Source organism: Cnephaeus nilssonii (assembly GCF_951640355.1).
Source record: "Cnephaeus nilssonii genome assembly, chromosome: 6".
Classification (NCBI taxonomy): Eukaryota; Metazoa; Chordata; class Mammalia; order Chiroptera; family Vespertilionidae; genus Cnephaeus; species Cnephaeus nilssonii.
Window position 1 is genome coordinate 10,385,216 of NC_137077.1, and position 18,839 is coordinate 10,404,054.

The 18,839-nt window shown below is 52.3% G+C and overlaps 1 protein-coding gene across 1 annotated transcript in view; it reads right to left on the reverse strand.

Moving 5' to 3' along the window:
* Nucleotides 1–18,839, reverse strand: part of ABTB3 (ankyrin repeat and BTB domain containing 3) — a 257,095-nt gene that overhangs the window by 21,940 nt on the left and 216,316 nt on the right. Inside the window, exons 6-12 of the mRNA XM_079775307.1 lie at nucleotides 17,688–17,777; nucleotides 15,627–15,728; nucleotides 13,660–13,753; nucleotides 13,407–13,542; nucleotides 12,541–12,761; nucleotides 10,918–11,096; nucleotides 2,445–2,550 (exon numbers count right to left, since the gene is read on the reverse strand). Coding sequence (XP_079631433.1) covers nucleotides 2,445–2,550; nucleotides 10,918–11,096; nucleotides 12,541–12,761; nucleotides 13,407–13,542; nucleotides 13,660–13,753; nucleotides 15,627–15,728; nucleotides 17,688–17,777 — 928 coding nt within the window. The remainder of the gene's footprint in view (nucleotides 1–2,444; nucleotides 2,551–10,917; nucleotides 11,097–12,540; nucleotides 12,762–13,406; nucleotides 13,543–13,659; nucleotides 13,754–15,626; nucleotides 15,729–17,687; nucleotides 17,778–18,839) is intronic.

Sequence of the window (18,839 nt, forward strand, 5' to 3'; positions counted from 1 at the left end):
CAAAAGTAGTGGTTTTGCTATAGAATTTTCAGATGCTTCTATTGATCAAATTTTCCCAGTCTTTGCAGGAAAAGGAACTAGGAAGCAGGAAAGTCCCCCAATCTCCATTGGAAAAGGAACCCTTTAATATTAAGACATTAAAGCAGCTTTAATATTTTATGACTCCCCGTGCAGCCAGGAGACAGGCCCCTGGAACAGAAGGCTCATGGGTCAGGTTTCAAGGCTGCTGGTATTTCTTTGCCTTTTTTTTTTCCGGGCCAGTCAACCGGCGGCAGCAGCAGCCCCAGGATCCCCCGAATGAAATCAGTGCCTGATGGGAAGGTTTCTCCTGGAAGATCCCAGAAGCAAAAACCACAGGAGGATGGGATTATGGCTTCGCGGGTACCCGGTGCAGACTCCCAGTGCCTGCCTCCTGGGGTGGCCCGAGGATGACTTTTGAGATAGGGGCGGCCAAGGGCTCGGGTGGGGAGGCTCAATGCAAGTGTCTGAGAAGAATAGAAGCGAGGACTGCTGCTCTGCTGGGAGTCAGGGCATCTGGTCTCCTCAGCTCAGGTATGTTTCCTCTGTGTGTGTGTGTGTGTGTGTGTGTGTGTGTGTGTGTGGAGGGGAGGTCTGGCTCCCCTCCCCTCTGCCTGCACTGGACTCCATTAGAGGCACACCACGGCCTGTCACTGTCCTCTGCACGTCCCTCCTCAGGGAGCGCTGGGGAGAGCTGCCACGCACAGCTCAGGCTTCTTTTATTATTTTTACTCCAATATTAGTTTTATTATATTTAAAAAAAAGAACAAAATTCCTACATATGAGACTCTCCTCTCGCCCCCTCCCTAACATTTCCCATTTTATTACATTTAATATTTTGTACTAGAGGCCCGGTGCACGAAATTCGTGCACAGGGGGTGTGTGTCCCTCAGCCCAGCCTGCACCCTCTCCAATCTGGGACCCCTTGAGAGATGTCCAACTGCCCGTTTAGGCCCAATCCTACCGGGATTGGGCCTAAACGGGCAGTTAGACATCCCTCTCACAATCCAGGACTGCTGGCTCCCAACTGCTCGCCTACCTGCCTTCCTGATTGCCCCTAACCGCTTCTGCCTGCCAGCCTGATCACCCCCTAACCACTCCCCTGCCAGCCTGATTGCACCTAACTGCCCTCCCCTGGAGGCCTGGTCACCCCTAACTGCCCTCTCCTGCAGGCCTGGTCACCCCTAACTGCCCTCCCTTGCAGGCCTGGACCCCCCAACTGCTCTCCCCTGCAGGCCTGGGTCCCACCCCCTCCCAACTGCCCTTCCCTGGAGGCCTGGTCATCCCTAACTGCCCTCCCCTGCAGGCTTGATTGCCCCCAACTGCCCTCCCTTGCAGGCCTGGTCCCTCCCAACTGCCCTCCCCTGCTGGCCATCTTGTGGCGGCCATCTTGTGTCCACATGGGGCAGCCATCTTGTGTGTTGGAGCGACAGTCAATTTGCATATTACTCTTTTATTAGATAGGATTAGTTTCAGGTGTATAGCATAGTGGTTAGACAGTCATGTACCTTACAAAGCGGTCCCCCCTGATATTTCCAGTATCCACCTGGCCCACACCTGGTTATCACCATCATCCCTGTGCTGTGCGAGGTCTCCAGGACTGTTGGGTAACTGCCAGTTCGTACTTCTTAATCCCTTTATGTTTTTCACCCAGTCCCCCAACCCGCCTTCCCTCCGGCAACCACCAGTCTGTTCTCTACCTCTCTGAGCCTGTTTCTGTTTTGTTTGTTCGTCTATTTTGTTCTTTTGATGCCACATAGAAATGAAATCATATGGTATTTGTCTTCCTCTGACTAATAATATTTCACTTAGCATAACACCCTCTAGGTTCATGCATCCTGTTGCACCCAATAAGACTTTGTTCTTTTATTATGGCTGAGTAATATTCCATTGTCTGTATGTACCACAGCTTTTAAAAAAATCTACTTATCTATTGACTAGAGGCCCGATGCACAAAATTCATGCAAGGGAATTGGCCTTCGCAGCCGCGGTGGCTTGCCTTGGCCCTCGCAGCCTGGGCTTCGTCCGGAAGGTCGTCTGGAAGGACGTCCAGAAGGTGGTTTGGCTGTCTGGTCTAATTAGCATATTATGCTTTTATTATTGTGGATGGGCACTTGGGTTTCTTTTAGAACCTACCTGTCTGCAGGGTCCAGAGACCTTCTTGCTGCCACTGCCGGTACTCTTTCAATTATAACCTGAAAGGTTACAGGCAGCGAAAGGTAGATGCTGATCTACCTTTTCCTAAGGTACAGCCTTCAGTTTTATCCCATAATCAAGGTGCTGTCCCGACCTCCGCCTGCCTGCCTCCAGTATCTGTCTTGTTGGCCCTGGAACAGTCCCCACCCTTCCTTACAGCGTTTGCTTCTTCCCCGTCCTGAAGTCACAAAGCAACGCCGCGGGCAGAGCAGGGCCGGTGACACACTCACCCAGGCGCGAGGTCTGCTTCCGCTTGATCTCCGTGAGCTTGGGGATGGGGTAGGGCCCGTAGCAGTGGGTGAAGATGACACACAGCTGCTGGCTGATCACTTCGTTCTGCGGGAGAGAGAGCAGCGCACCCTGCTGGGGCTGTGCACACCCTCAGCCCAGTTGTTGCCGGGAACACGCTCCCCAAGGGGGAGAAGCCCACAGACTTATCCCAGGCCCCAAGAGAGCTCCCCCTGGACATCACTCACCCCGTTTGCCCGGCAGGCCCTGGAGTTGCTAGCTTGTTTGTCTACTGTCTATTTCCACGGGCTCATTGGCAAAAGCTTAATTTGTAATGAAACCCTTTTCTCTTGCTCTAATCATTTCCTGCTCACGGGAAAGCAGGTTTTGTAACTCCTAGAATGGAAAGTAAGTTTTTACCCCAAACCTACCGTTACCACTACTCCAAAGTTCTGGAAGCTGCTAATTATCCTAAGACCAGCGGAAAGCCCTCCCAATCCCGTGACTGCGTCGCCGCTGCGGAGACTCAGGTGGTCCTGATTCAGCTTTCCTAGGAACCTGATTCTGGTGCGGAGGCCTTTCCGGATCGGGGGGTGCTCAGCTGAATCATTTCTCCAAAAAACAAGGGGGGGGGGGGGACGGGGAGGGAAGAGTTCTGCGGTGCAGAATGTCAGCTGCCCCTGACTGCTCAGGGGCCAAGGAGCCTGCTTCGATGGAGCTGTGACCTCCGTGTTCTTCCTCCTCCCCCACCCGGCTCGCTGCTGCTCACAAGTCTCCCCCCAACCGCAGGTGCGCAGGAGGGAAGCCACGAATCACAGTATTGGGGTGCTTTTTGAGTGAAGGGGTTGACACTTGGGGCTTAAAGGGGGAGTTAGATAGAAAGACATTTACAATATATTTTAAAAGTAGGTTACAACACAGTTTGTAGCATGTGTTTTTTGAAATAAAGCCCTACGTATATATTTAGATGGATAGATCCTGACAGAGAATAGAGTTGGGGAGAATAGAGTAGCTACCTTCTGTGGGATTATGATGCTTTCTTTTCAGCTCCCTGTGCACACCCAGCCCAGGGAGTTATATTTTCTGCAACAAACAACTGTTTGTAATAAAACCCACAAATATTATTTTTGACTTTAAACGATGGGGCTGGGGCAACTATGGGGTGTCAGTGGTTCAGGCCCTTCAGCGAGTCTACTCCTTTGTGCGCCCGAAGCAGGAGGATACAGCTCAGCACATGAAAAGCAGTCCAACCCTTTGATTCGGTGGATGAGATTCCCCAAAGGCACCTCATCTCTTCAGACGGATCCCCAGAGGTGCCTGCGGGGACGCGCTCATCCTGAATGGGAAAGGGACGCTGTTTTTAAAGAGGAGGCCTGATGAACAAGGACATTAAATGCTCCTTCATGTAGCACTCACACAGTGATTGCCTCTCTCCTAGCTTCATGCAGCGGTTCTCCAAGGGTGGTCCCCACGCCACACCATCAGCGTCACCTGGGAGCCTGTTAGAAATGCCCACCCTTGGGTCCCATCCCAGACCTTCTGCCTCAGAAATGCTGGTGTGGGGGCCCACATTTTCACACATTTTCATTTCTTTGTTTTTTTTAAAGAATGACCTCTTTTTTTTTTTTTTTAAATATATTCTATTGATTTTTTTACAGAGAGGAAGGGGGAGGGATAGAGAGTTAGAAACATCGATGAGAGAGAAACATCGATCAGCTGCCTCCTGCACCCCCTACTGGGGATGTGCCTGCAACCAAGGTACATGCCCTTGACCGGAATCGAACCTGGGACCTTTCAGTCCCCAGGCCGACACTCTATCCACTGAGCCAAACCGGTCAGGGCTTCACACGTTTTCTTTAAAAAAAATTTTTTTTATCCTCACCTGAGGATGTTTTTTCCATTGATTTTTTTTTTTTTTTTTTGACAGAGTGGAAGGGAGGGAGGAGAGAGAGTGAAACATCAGTGTGAAGAGAGACACATCGATGGGTTGCTTCCCCCAGTGCTTGACTGGGAATCTAACCTGAGACCCTTTGGTCCTCTGGGCGATGCTCTAACCTCTGAGCCAAACCGGCCAGGGCCATTTTCTGGTGACTCCGATGCTCCCTGAGGTTTGAGAACCACCAGTTTCATGGACTGGAATCTGTCGTGGGTCTGAAGTGGGCCGGGGGCTGTAAATGTGTTTCCTATGGCCTAAGGCTTTGCCACTCAAACGTCCTCCATCGACCACCACCAGCAGCAGCAGAATCGCCCGGGAGCCTGCATAATGCAGACTCTCACCCGAGGCCAATGAATCAGGGTCCACAGTCACATGCTCTGCACACGGGTGTTTGAGGAGCAGACTCCTGGCCTCTAGCAGACGGCATGCCCCAATCCCTTGGGCTGTGTCATGAGAACTCCCACCCCTGAATGTGTTACCTTATAGGACGAAGGGGAATCTGCAGGAGTCATGAAAGTTACTGATTGGTTGACCCTAAAGAGGGAGATTATCCTGGATTATCTGGGTGGGCCCATGTAACCACACGAGCCCTTAAAATAATGAGAGCTGCCCTCCAGGCCTCTCTTGGAAAATGCTGGGTGTTGAACTTGGGTTCTCAGGACTCAGCTGCACAGAATTAAATTCTTTTATCTTAAAATCCTCACTTGAGGATTTTTTTTTAAAAATTCATTTTAGGGAGAGAAAGGGAGTAAGAGAGAGAGAGAGAGAAGAAACATCCATCGGTTGCCTCCCATACGCGTCCCGACTAGGGATCGAACCTGCAACCTTTCGCTGTGTGGGATGATGAGCCACTGGCCAGGGCCAGACGGAATTTGTAATACCAGTTACCAGGATGGAGTCTGTGGATGTCGGGGCTGACACCTTTCCTCTCCTCCTCTGACCCCTCACTGTTCTTCTAAGAAGGTGCAAAAACACACCCTTTTCTTTGGAAAGGAGCCCTAGGACTGTCCCCAAGGCCCTTCACCAGGTATAGGGAGCTTAGGCGGGGCTTCTACATGGAGGTAAAAACATGGGCAATGGGACCAGACGGAGCTGAGTCCGGTCCTGGCTCCTCAGCTAGCAGCTGTGTGACCTTAGGAAAAGCACTCAGCTTCTCTGGGCCTCCGTGTTCTCTTCCCAAATGAATCACCTGCTTAGTAAGGATTAAATGACCTGCTATGAGGATTAAAAAGATAACACATCACTATATGCCATTAGGTTGAACCAAAGGGAAGTGCCAATATGTGACCGTTTTTGAACTCTCCAAAGAGCAAATTCCCATAATTCAACTTAATCTCTATTTTCCTAGATTCTAAAATATCCTAAATTTACTGGAAAGAAACTCACTGCAATAAGCATATACATCCATTTGTAAGACCCCTTTCAAATTAAAAAAGATGAAAAAAGCCTGATCTCAGAATCAAGAGAATGTGGAATGACTGTTGCTTCCCAAGGTCATCGGTAGTGCATTCTTTGTCTTAATCGATTCCTCCCAACAGACAGGCCCCGCCCCTGTGGAAAATGCTGGGCTGACCTGTCAGCCGTGAGCCCCCCTCTGCTGGAACCACCTGGAAAAGGGGGCGTGGGAAGGCTGTACGGCCCCACAGGATTCCCAGGAGGTCAGCTTAGCTCCAAGTCTGTCACACGCCCTTGGAGTTGTGTACAAGATGAAATGGGACACACTGTGAACTTAAAGTGCTTTTAGATCATCACCCATTTATTTTTATGTGTACCTTCTACTCATGGCAACTGATGAGAGCTTTCTATTTATGGTAGTAATATAATGTTTCCTTTCTAAATACATTTAAGGGAAGGTAAGATGACTTAAAAGAAACATATGAAATAAATAACAACCAGTGACGATATCCTTTAGGAACGAAAGGGAAATCAGACAGTCTGGGATGAAGGAACCTAAGAGAACTGGTCACCAGGATGACCCTAGAAGAATGGCTGAAGGAAGGTCTCTAAACCACAGGAAAGGATGAAGGAGGGAGCCTTGGAGCATCCGGGAGGAGGAACAGGGTAAGCAAAAATACGGACAAATATAATAGGCGTCTTCTTCCTCTTGAGTTTCCTAATTATGTTTGATGGTTGATGCAAAAATTGTAACTGTCTGATGTGGTTCTAAATTAGATGACATATTTAAAGATGGTTATGTCATAAAGGGAGGAGGGTAAAGGGACATAAAGAGAAGTAAGGTTTCTATACTTCATTTGAACTGGTAAAATGATGAAACCAGTAGACTTTGGTATTATGTACACACTAGAGGCCCGGTGCACGAATTCATGCATGGGTGGGGTCCTTCGGCCTGGCCGGTGATCGGGGCTGATCGGGGCCATCTTGCTCAGTCCCAATCTTCGTTGATTGGGGCTGGCCAGCTGGGGGTGGGGGGAGGGACCACAGGAAGTTGGCCTGCCGTAGGAGGTTGGCTGTGGGAGCCCACTGACCACCAGGGGGCAGCTCCTGCGTTGTGTGTCTGCCCCTTGGTGGTCAGTGCACATCGTAGTGACCGGTCGACTGGTCATTCGGCCACTTAGGCTTTTATATATATAGATAATGCAATACATCAAGCAATCACTAAAAAAGCTATACAGTGAGATACACTCCAAAACATTACAGACAAATAAAAATGGAACTTAAATAAATGTCCAGGTAGTCCACAGGAAGGCAGGAAAAAGAGAGATCACACAGAAGACAAAAAATAAGATGGTAGATTTAAACCCTAAAGTATCAATAATTATATAAAATATAAATGGTCTATAAATTCTGATTAAAAGACAGAGATTGACAGAGTGGATGAAAAGCCCGACTGCACGTTGTTTGTAAGAAACCTTAAATGTAACGTAGAGGCAAGTTGAAAGTAAAAGGATGGGGAAAATACCATACAAACATTAATCATAGGAAAGCAGGGGTGGCTGTATTAATATTAGATTAAGGAGACTTCAGAGCAAAGAAGACTAGTCGAAGCAGAGAGGGGCATTACATAATGACAAAAGGGTTAATCACCAAGAAGACACCGCAATCCTAAATGTGTCTGCGCCAAATGACACAGCTGCAAAACATGTGAGCTAAAAACGGAGAGAACTAAAAGGGGAAGGAGACCAATCCAACAATTACATTCAGAGACTTGAACACCCCTCTGTCAACTGATAGGATAACTGGGCGGAGCATCTATAGGATACAGAAATAGGTTACAGAATATAGGATGTAGGATACAGCAGAGCTCAGCATAGTCATCAGCCAAGAGGATGTTACTGACAATTACAGAACACCCCACAACAGCAGAAAGCACACCTTTCCAAGTGCCCACAGAACCTATACCGAGATAGGCCATATTCTGGGCCATATAGCAAATTGCAAACCTTAAAAAAAGGATTGAAATAATATACGTAGAATGTGTTCTCTGACCACAATGGAATCAAACTAGAAATCAATAACAGAAAAAATTCAAAAACACTTCGAAACTAAATAACACACTTCCAAATAATCCATAAGCCAAAAAAAAAAAAAAAAAAAAAGCAAGTTTCAAGGGAAATAAAAAATACACCGAACTGAATGAAGGTGAAAATGAAACACATCAAAAATTGTGGGACACAGCTAGGGGAGTGCCGAGCAGAAAATGTATAGTATCAAGTGCATAAAGAAGAAAAAAGGAACAGCTTCAAATCGATAGTCTAACCTTCTACCTCAAGAACCTGGGAAGAGAAAAGCAAAATAAACCTACAGGATCTGACCACAGGAACATCACCCATGCTTGGAGAATGCCTGACTTCCCACAGCCACGGGAAGTTTATCTTGTCTGCCCTCTGCCCTGCACAGTGATGTGTAATACCACATTTCACCAGAAGGGGTTGCCATTGAACCCCCATTTACAGTAAGAGCAAACCTAAGGGTGCAGTCTTCTTAGACAGCCGGGCTCCATCCCTGGGTCCCCCCACCCTCCATGATCAGTACAACTTCTCAGAGCAGGCTCTGGTCCATACATCCTGGCAAAGGCCCTCCCTTCTTCCCACCCCCAGCTGCTGCTGTCAGAGCTGTTGGCTGCTCTGGGTGGATGTGGGGGGGGGGGGGTAGGGTAGGGGCTGGGCTGGGCAGGAGGGGGCTGGCGGGGTGCTCTGTTTTTGGTCCGGGTGCTCACCACACAGGTAGGTTTACCTTATGGAAATTCCTTTGCCTCTAGAGTTATGATTGGGGCACTTTTCCGTGTGTATCTATGTATGTCCTATTTAAAATGATGTTTACTTAGAAACCCCATAGATCAGGTTTACGTAAAACACAGGATGCTTCGGTAATTTCTGGAATGCCCACTATATCCTGAAGAAAGAAAGGAAATTAAAAACCCGACACCCATTAGAACACCAGACCCTGGGAACCGAACGAGGAGTGTTTGCCACGAAGGTGGTTTCTTAGGTAATGTCAGGTGAAAGAAAGCCTTTTTTTATTTATTTTCCAGGTGGGGGGTGAAGGGCCGGGAGCATTTGGTTTTGAAAAGCCTCCAGCAGGCTTCACTCTAAATGGAAGTGCTGAGGCTCATTACCGGAGGCCGCACACCTGCTCCCACTTCAGGGCTCAGTGGGGTCTGACATCAAGCATAAATCTAGCCCGCGGGGGGCTAGACGCTGGGCTGGAGACCGTGCTAATGAGAAGACCTAATGGGCCTGGCGGGACCGGGCCACGTGCTCCAGGCTCAGCGAGCAGACAGGACGCTGAGTTGCTGCTGCTTTCCGGTGGGGCCACCCCGCTGCCGGCAAAGGCAGCTCCACGGTCCCCTCGTCCTTCTCTCGGGCAGCCCGTGGGCCCAGCCTGGCGGGGGGACCCGTGTTGCCTTCCTGGTCCGGAGGCCTGTTTCCCCGGCGACTTCCCAGGTGGCTCAGAGGGGCCCCAGAGCTCCATAAGGCCTGTTCTGGGACAGAGCGGGGGAGAGGCTGGTGCTGGGGCCAGATCGCCTGGGTTCAGTCCCAGCTCTGCTGCTTAGTGACTCTGTGATCTTGGGCACGCCAGTCCACCGCTCTGTGCCTCAGTTTCCCCGTTTGTTAAATGGGGGATAAGAGTGGTATCTGTTTCAAAAGTTTCCTGTGAGGATTAAACTACATATTTCAGTAGTTTAGGACATATATATATATATAAGTCCTCATTTCTGTCTCGAGGCAGTTCATTATAAAAAGGGTTCCGAGGTCAAGCGAGTTTGGGGAAACGCTTGCCTTGGTGAATTAGGCTATAAAGGCTCTGCAGTAGAGACATCGGGGTAATCCAATGTTACCCTGAGGAGAGGAGGGGACATTCAGCCGGTTACATGTGGTTTTCATGGGCTCCTTGGTGCCTGGCTGCGCTGGGTGTTAAATATTTTGATGTCATCCCTGCTGAGGGGTTGGTTGCTGCAGAAGTAACGGAGGCGCCACATCCCCTGGCGAGGCCATCGTTGTGATGGGGACTATAAAGCGCTCACTCAGGGGCAATGTGAAGGGCACCCACTCATTTTCTCTTCACAGCCACTTTCAGGCGGGGAAACTGAGGCAGAGAGAAGTTCTGTAACTTGACTAGAGTCCTAAGGCAAGTCAGTGGCAGGGCCAGGCTTGAACTCCTCCAGTTCGGCTCCAGAGCCCCTGCTCCCGACCACTGTGCCATCCCGTCCCCTGAGGCCCACTGAGAAGCCCACACTCCTCAAAGGCTCCCCGGCAAACTGGTCCCCCCTGGGGCTTCCACAGCCAGTGGTGGGGCTTTTGCCACCCCTCCCCCTGACCTGGGCTCTCCACTCCATGGCTGGCCGGGGACCAGGCACCCCACAGCTGTCCATTCGCACAGTTGTCCCCCCCCCCACCCCCATGCCACATGGCCCACTGGTGGGTGCTGGGTGTCCATATGGTATCACCAAACAGGGGACCCCAAAGAGATTTTGAAGAACTGATCACACAATAGCCCCAGACTGGACTGGTTTTTCAAGGGGTTGCACCATTTCCCTTCAATGCAGGTGCCGGCGGGAACTGGGAGGCCCGTGAGGAAGGGGTGAGTCTCGGGGTCAGCGCAGGGTTCATTGGCTTCTGTGTACCTCAAAAGCCTTCCCCAGGGCCTGGCTTCCGGGAACCGCGGCAGGGCCTGTACCCCATTCCTCTGGGGCGCTGCACCCTGTCCCTCTTCCCGCCGGATTCTATCTGTCTGTCAGGCCTGCCCTCGTCCCAGCACCTCAGCCACACCTTTCCTGACCGTCTTGCACCTCTGGGGCCTGCGCCATTGTTTCATACCCCACCTTAGATGCCCTCGGGGTACACATGCTGGAATTACCTCACCAGCTTTTGTGTAAATTCCCTGTGGCCAGGAGAGATCTTATGGCCTGTGCCTAAGTGCCTGGGGACCTCACAGGGGCTCAGCAAAGCAGCTGCCCCACAAATGATGGGGTTGGGGTACACAAGCCACCAGCCGCCATGACCACAGGGAAGCGACCCTTGAGATGGGGAACCTCCGAGCTCTCTGCCGACGGCCCGGCGGCATCGAACCCCTCGTACCTTGCTGGCTTTCAGGATCTCGAACATGAGGGGCAGGCCCTGGGTGATGAGCTCCTCCGTGTACTCTTCCTCCTGGATGGTCTTGAACTCCTTCAGCAGGCCCTGGATGAGGGGCCTGCGGTGCTGCTGGAAGGCGATGCGCAAGGACTCCAGCCACGTGTGCAGGGTCCACGGGACACCTGGGGGGAGGGAGGAGGGGGGAGGGGAGGGCAAGGCAGAGAACAACCAAAAGAGAAAGCGTGTGTTTATCTAAAACGTGCCTTTCCCCAGGACGTTACCCAGTTATGAGACCAACAGACGGGCTTGCGACGAATAGAGCCAGTGTTGATTTCCCCCCAAGACTTGCAGAAGTTGAAATTAAAGGTCATAACTCAATTCCCTTAAGTACAGGTGTCCATTTCTTCATGCTGCTCCTACTATTAGGGGCTGCATTTTACAACCTGTAATCATGGTGTAGAATACGGGAACCCTTATGCACACGGCTCAGGCCTGCGACATACTTCTCAGCGCTGACTTCCTTTGTCTCCATCCCCTCTGCTTTCTGGGGAGGGAGATCCTCAGGGAGGGGCCGGGTCTTGCCCAGGGTTGGATGCCACATCCGTGCCCAGGCGAGAGCGGAGAGCTGGTGAAACCCACCAGTGAGCTAAGACGGATGCTTCCATCCGCATAAGGAGACGTGGAGGGGTATGGCTGCTGGTCCCCCGCGCAAAAAACTCCATTTCCACCTGCAGCCACTTCATCAGGGTTCCTCCCGCCACAGGAGCCTGTCCAGCAGCTGATTGCTGTGCTGATCCCCCGCCTTCTGGTGGGGAGAGAACGCAGGCGTCTTGCTCCTGTGTACAAGCCGGCCTTTCGGAGCCTCGGGCTGCTTCACTAGGCTAAACAGGCCCTCAGGGCCGGGGCATAAACGCCCCACATGCTAAACAGCCCCTCTGCGAGAGGCCCTTTTCCAGAACAGCATCGGGGCCCCTCTGCCGGCCCCCTGAGTTTAAGGCCCCCGCGAGTCCTGCTATTCCCATGCCGGGGCTATGCTCCTAGACTGGGAAGGCCTGGCGAGCCTGTCCCTCAGATGCACGGAGGAGGGGGCTGTGGGCTAGCTCAGTCACGGAAGAGCCAGCCACCCCAAAGGCTTCCTGAGGGTGGCTTTGTCCCCTGAGGCGCAGTGGGGGGAGCCCTGGTAAGGAAGCCTGTCCTCGCTCTAGCCGCTGCCCGGCCGCAGCTTCGTAGGTCTGGGTGCTCGATGCACCCCAACCACTGGGAACCACCTGGGATGCTTGTTAAATATAAAGATTTCCAGCCTTTACCCATCCAGACCCTAGACAGCAGAGCTTCTGGGTGTGGGGCCTGGCAATGTGTATTCAGACAAGCTCCCAGGTGATTCCAACTCCTAACTTCCAGGGTCCAGCGTTTGGGAATCATGGAAAGGTGACCTGAGGATGGGGCTGGCAGGATGCTGCTGTGGATGGGGACAGTGTGGGACTCTCAGCACGGAGGTGCTCCAACCAGCCAAGGAGCGGTCCCCTGGGCCTGTGTGTGTGTGTGCGTGTGTGTGTGTGTGCGTGTGTGTGTGTGTGTGAGCCGGGCAGTGGTGCTGTGCCCGGGGCGGAGGGCACCCACACTGACCTATGCTCCTGATGTCAATTGTGACATCCACGTAGCCATGCTCAGCGCTGTGATACATGGCCTCCCTCAGGGCTCTCAGTTTGGCCTTGCTGTTGCGGCTGGCGCACAGGGGGGGCGGGGCTGTCTCCGCCAGGTCTGTCCCCTCGGCCAGAATCTCCTCCAGGGACAGGATATCACTCTTCTCCTTCTCTGGCTGGGCGAGCAGTTTGCGGAACACGTTCCTGTCAATCATAAACCCAGAGAGGAAGACACTCAGAGGTGGGGGAGGGCTCTGCCAGGGCGGGGACGGGTGGGGACCACTCCCTGGGACCAGGGAAGAGGACGGGACCAGCTTCAGAGTCCTGACCACGGGCGCTCCGTTCTGGGGGTGGAGGAGATGGTGGGGCATGGCCGGCCGTGTTTCCTCAAGGACAACCAGGGACCTAAGTGTTTGCCTCAAGTATCCAGAAGGCTCTGGAACCCGTGGTTCTGCTTTACGTGGGGTGATGTGTAATAAAACCGATGGGATACATCCTGAGGGAATGGTAGACGGGAGGCGATCAAACAGGAGGTGATTTATTCTTTATAAACGGATTCTTCTCACTTCGCTTCCGAGAGGGGATGCATGTCTGACCACCAGGGGGCAGCTCATGTGTTGAGTGGACGCTGGCTAGGAGGGGACGGCACAGCCAGTCCGGGCAGATGTGTGCGGCGTGAGGCTGGCCCTCGGCAGGGAGCGGGCAGGGAAGGCCACGCTGGCCGGGCTGGGGCCTGCACTGCCTCTGGGCCCCACACCCAGAGAGGCGGTGGGTCTGGGGCAGGCCTGGGAATCTGCATTTTTAACAAGCACCGCTCGGGGCCTGGGGCTCCGGCCCGCCCTAGCCTACCTGTGTCCGTGGGCTGCGGCCTGGCTGAAGGAGTTCATGTCCCCCTGGGGGGTGGTAGAAATTCCATTCCTGTGCATGGTTCCTATCAATGGGTCCGCACCTCGCTCCAACAGCAAACTAACCAGCTCAAAATTGCCTGCAAGCCCAGAGAAGGGGTTTTATAAGCGGATAAAGCAAACACAGAGTCGCCGGCACACCCGGGCCGGGGAGGTGGTGGAGGCCCTCGGCCAGGGTGAGAATTGGCACCCCTTACCCACGGCGGCGGCGAGCTGCAGGGGCGTCTCCGAGTAGTTCTCCTCGCCGTGCTCCACAGAGCCCTCGACCTTGGCCCCGGCGTCCAGGAGGAGCTGCGGGGGAAGAGGGGCCACGGAGATGTTGAAAGGACACGCACTGCGAGGGGGCGTCAGGAAAACTGGGGGAAATCAGTGCCATGCCAATGTTCCTGCTCTCCTCTGGGTCAGTGGCCACGGGCACAGGGCGAGGGCGGCTGGGCCTCGAGGGGGAACTAGGAGCTGCTGGGATCGACTAGAACCTGAACTACTCAGTGTGGCCTACAGGCCCGCAGCGGGGGCACCTGGGAGCTGGTGGGAAACGTGGCCCTCAGGCCCGCCCCAGACCCCCTGGACCGGAGCCTGCATGTTAACAGGCTCTCCGGGGCACTGACACGTACACGGATGTTTCTAGAAGCACCGAGATAGAAGCTCCTGGAACCAGGGGCTGGAAGACTCCCTGTTTGGGTCGGAGAGCATTCACGTGGTCTCGTGGAATCACAGATCAAGAGTTCTGGAGAGCACCCGGGCCAGCCCGGGCCAGGGACCCGGGGAGCTCCGAGGACAGGTCAGCAGAGGCTGCGTTTCCGGGCCAGCAGGTCCCTGTGGCAGAGTGAGCTTCCCCAGAGCTCTGCCTCCCAGGACTCAGTTCTGTGCCTTCCCTAAGCTATCCGTGTTTCTCACGGTGAATGTGCTGTTGCTGATGCGAACGGGGCTGGGGTGGGGGGGGACCTGCTTTCTTTATCACCCGTGGGGCTCCCTGAGGGCACAGCCAGGAGCGGGCTGCATGCGTGGCTTTCGTGACTTGTGCGCCTGCAGCTGGGAGGAGGCCTGACTTCGGTTTGGCTCTGCTCGGCTGCCCACTGCGCCTACTCCGGATCGGAAGGCTGGGGATGCCGCTGCTTGTTAAAGGATGGCATCTACACCTGCCAGGCCACCCTCTGCCCCTCCTTCCCTAGACTCCTCTACCGGGACTGGACTGCGCATGACGCTGTACAGGCAGACGCCAGTGTGGCACGTCCCACCCGCAACCTCCTGAAACATGGCTTTGGGTCTGTCTTCAGGACCCCCACACCCTAGGAAACAACAAAGGATTCCTGTGGGATCCCACCATTGCCCAGTGGTGCCTCTCACACTGTTCCCTGCTCTCCATTCATCCTCAGAGGCTTGGATCCCATCAACGGAGGCGAGTTCCTGAGGGACCCGAACCTCAGCACTAGTGTGGGGTCTGGTGGGGTCACAGGCCTGGCTGCTCGCCTCTCTTTTCTGATGCAGGGAAGACCACGTTTAAGATCTAGAATGTCCCGGATGGCTCGTCAATGAACACCAACTCGACAACAGCCAGAGAAGGTGCAAGCAACACGCACATGCCCAAAGGAGCTCGGATGAGGACGTCTCTCCATGCTTGGGAGCGGTCTCAGAAGACACATGCCAAGGCCCTGCTCTAGATCTCCTGGACCCGATTCTCAAGAAGTGGGATCCAAGCACGTGTCTTTTGGAACCCGTTGCCTTGGCAACCTGGAGGCGTCTTCCCACTGGTTGGAAACCGCTAGACTCTCCACAAACACCAGGGTCACACCGAAGGGGAGGTTCCAAGGTCTCACACCAGCCAAGTTTTGTGTTCATGTTACGGCAAATAAAATGAACCGATCCACAAAGCCACAGCTCAGGCCCCACCCCTGAGCAACTGGGAACACCTTCCGTAGGTCGGCCACTGTGTGTTGTGTGAGGCTGCATGTGGGTAGGTGATGATTTCATATTGGCTAACGCTGGGCCATATAGATCATTCCATATGATATTTTCACTCATATGATATGCATGTGCTATATATTTAATTGCAGTGAACCAATATGAATGTCTTAGTGACTATGCATGCTGGGAGAGGTACAGACTTGCATAATGGAAGAGGTAAAATTAAAGGTCAGGTGTGGATAGGGAAATACGTTAATACCTGAACTACAGGAATATGTCCATGCAACACAGCAAAAGTCAGAGCCGTCCAATGGCGGGTCTCGGGGTGGACGGATGGATATTTATGAGGAGTACTGACAACCTATAAACAAATTGAAGTTATTTTCAGAATGTGACCTTCACAATACTTAGACGAGCAGAGCTGACCTATCTGTGGCTGGGCACGCGGGAAAGGCGTAGAAAGGACACCCCGGACGGTGCCCGGGTTAGTGTTGGTGATGTCGGGTGGTGAGGAATAAGGACTCCTTTGCTTCTCATCTGAAAGCAATTAAACGGATGACCTCTGGCCACCGCGAAGGTGCCTTGGAGAAGGTGTCAGGGTGGCTACAATGAGCCAGCTCACCTGCCTGGCTCCTCTCTCTGCTGCAGGAAAGGTGGTGGTTCTGAGACCTACAGGATGTCAGCGTGAGATGCCACTGCCAGTTCACCCACACCTTTAGGGGACATTCTCGGTGGCAGCAAACCCCAGGCAAGGGCAGGTCTGCTTCCAGCTTTTGAGCCAGGGAAGCCCACCAGCGCATGGAGGAGTGGCACCATCTGGTCACAGCTCACCCACGCTGTCCTCAGTCCACTCTTCTGCTGCCTTCCCGGTTGACAAAGGCCCTCCTATTTCTGGAAACTGGGCATAAACACTTCCCTGAAAGCACTACAAATAAGCACTCTGACACTGGTCTTTTGATGTGGGGGGTCTCAAAACACCCCTGGCCACAAGAGAGGTGTCTGGGCAGCTGAAGGTTGGGGTCCTGCAGGACGGGCACCCACACATGGTTTTCCCGAACATTCGGGGGCCACGTCCCCGAGATGCCTGTTTCATTCAGAGGAGCTGAGTTCACTCTTCCCCTGCAGGGGAAGCCTGGAGCTGGGAGCTGTGGGTCGGGCTAGGGAGGACCGGGGAACCCCACCAGGAACACAAGCTGGGGAGCCCTCGCAGGGTCTGCACGGTGCTTACGGATGCATAACGGGGGCGGGGGGGGGGGATCCCCAATACTTGAAACTTGTATGATCCAAAATGGTTATGGATCCCAAACTACGTCTATTGACTGCTTTCCTCACAGGAATATAAAACTCACTAAAAAAAAAAACACACCCCAAAAGCAAATAGAAAAGACCCTCAAAACCCACAGTTACTAAATTGACAAGAGCACCTAATTTTGACCGAAAAAGGTTTCCCAGGGTTGCTGAGTTAGGACTGTGGCATACCAATTTCCCCAGTTTCCAAGGCTGCCAATATCTGGCTGCTGGAGAGAGTGGGTCTTGAGATAGCACAGAACATGGTAAAAAAAAAAAAAGAAAAAAAAGTGTGATTTCACCTATTACAACCCCCGGCAAGGAAGGAACCCAATACTGAGTCCCAAACTTATGCTAGGTCCCCTCTGTATTTATTTCTCCCAACAACTCTCTGAGATGGCTGTGATTATTCTCCCATTTTACAGACGGGGACACCGAGGCTCAGAAGCCACTTGCCCAAGCACAAAAGCACGTCACCAAGGCACGGCCAGTGTCAGAATTTGAACCCGTGTCAAATTCTAAAGCCTGCTGGGGTGTGCTTTCCGCTCCAGCACACCGATTCAAGGAGCTTTGTGATCAGCTTTACAACCTGTGGCTGCAACTCAGCCAACCAGGGGAGCCAATCGGGATTCGGTGGGGGAGGGAGAGCCACGCCTCAGCTCTGGGACAGGGCCCGGCTTTGCACTTCGCAGAGGGAAGGGGCTGGTGGCTCAGCAGGGCGCTCTCTGCTCGGATCCCAGAAGGAATGGATTACAATAAGGATCAGAGACTCTACACCTGAGCCAATGAAAAGCTGGTGCGCCTTGTAGCTTTGTTGGCTGTTTTTAAATGAAACATAACATGCTCCTTGGAGTTTCCCCGGGCTGGGCCTTAGGATGGAGGAAATCCATCTGCTGGTCTGACCTCTTTGCTGGACGGAGCGCCCTGCCCTCAGCAGTGGCTCTCGGGAGAGAAAGACCCCCGCCCCCTCTCTTGGTTCACCTTCCCCTGGGGATGCCAGGCCGAGGGGCCCTGCAGCCCTCTGCACCCTCACCTCCACATTCAGGTCAGCTCCGGCATCCAGCAGCATCTGCACCATCGCCTCGTCCCCACGGACGCAGGCGTACATCAGGGGGGTCATGCCCTGCGGTGAGTTAGAAACCAGAGAACGGAGAAGGGTTACCAGGTGGCTGTGTCACTTGATGCTAACATGCAAATTCTTACTTTTGCTTAGAAGGCTGTCTTTGCACTCAAAATCCGGCATTAAAAAGAATAAACAGCCCTAAGGTCACAATCCTCCATAGTTTGAAAAACCAAAATGGAGGCAAGAAGGGACCATAAATTGTCTCTTTTTTTGCATGTATCCTTGCTTAAGTTGGAGGATTTTCCTTTGTCTGTCTTAGGGTGCAACAGCCCTAGGAGTGTTTGCTGAAGCAAATGGCTGATTTCAACTTTCTGCGTTCTGCAGCATCAGCCGCTAAGCTATCTAACTGACAAACACCGTTTCCTTGACATTTTCTCTTTCTCAATATAACAAGTGTCATCTTTACTCTATTCAAGATACCGGTCGGGGTCAAGGGAAATTGGATACCTCTGAGCACACCCCCAGCATTGACACCTGGTTTGACATTACCATTTACAAGCGAACGGCAAGCAAATGAGGAATGGCTTTCAAAAATTCCATAAGCATTTGCCCACGAGTTCTGCTTATTATAAACAACGTACCCCAACCAACAGAAGGAAGGGATGGATTTTTCCATAAACAGTGTTGTGAAGGTGGGGAAATATCCGAGTAAGAAGAGCCTTATCTCACACCATCCAGTAAAACCACTTCTAGTTTGATTAGCGATATAGGGACAAAATTAAAACCATAAAAGTCATCTAGGCACAAAAATAATAAAAGAATCGCAAAGGAAAATCATTACAGCACTGAGGGCATGAAATTGAACACATAAACAAGATGAAAAGGTAAGCAGTACATGAAGACATATCTGTCACATTATAGTAAGGGGTCATATGTCTAATATGTAAAGAGCTCTTCCAAGTAAAAAAGAAAGACAGTAAAGCTCCAGTGAAAACCAGGCAAAAGGTAAGTAAAAGATCCACAGGGAACACACACATATATATAGTTGGAGGGTATGTACAAGGAAACAAAGTCTCTGGAATAGTATTTGAGATTAAAAAAAAAACCTTCAGAAAGGTTGAT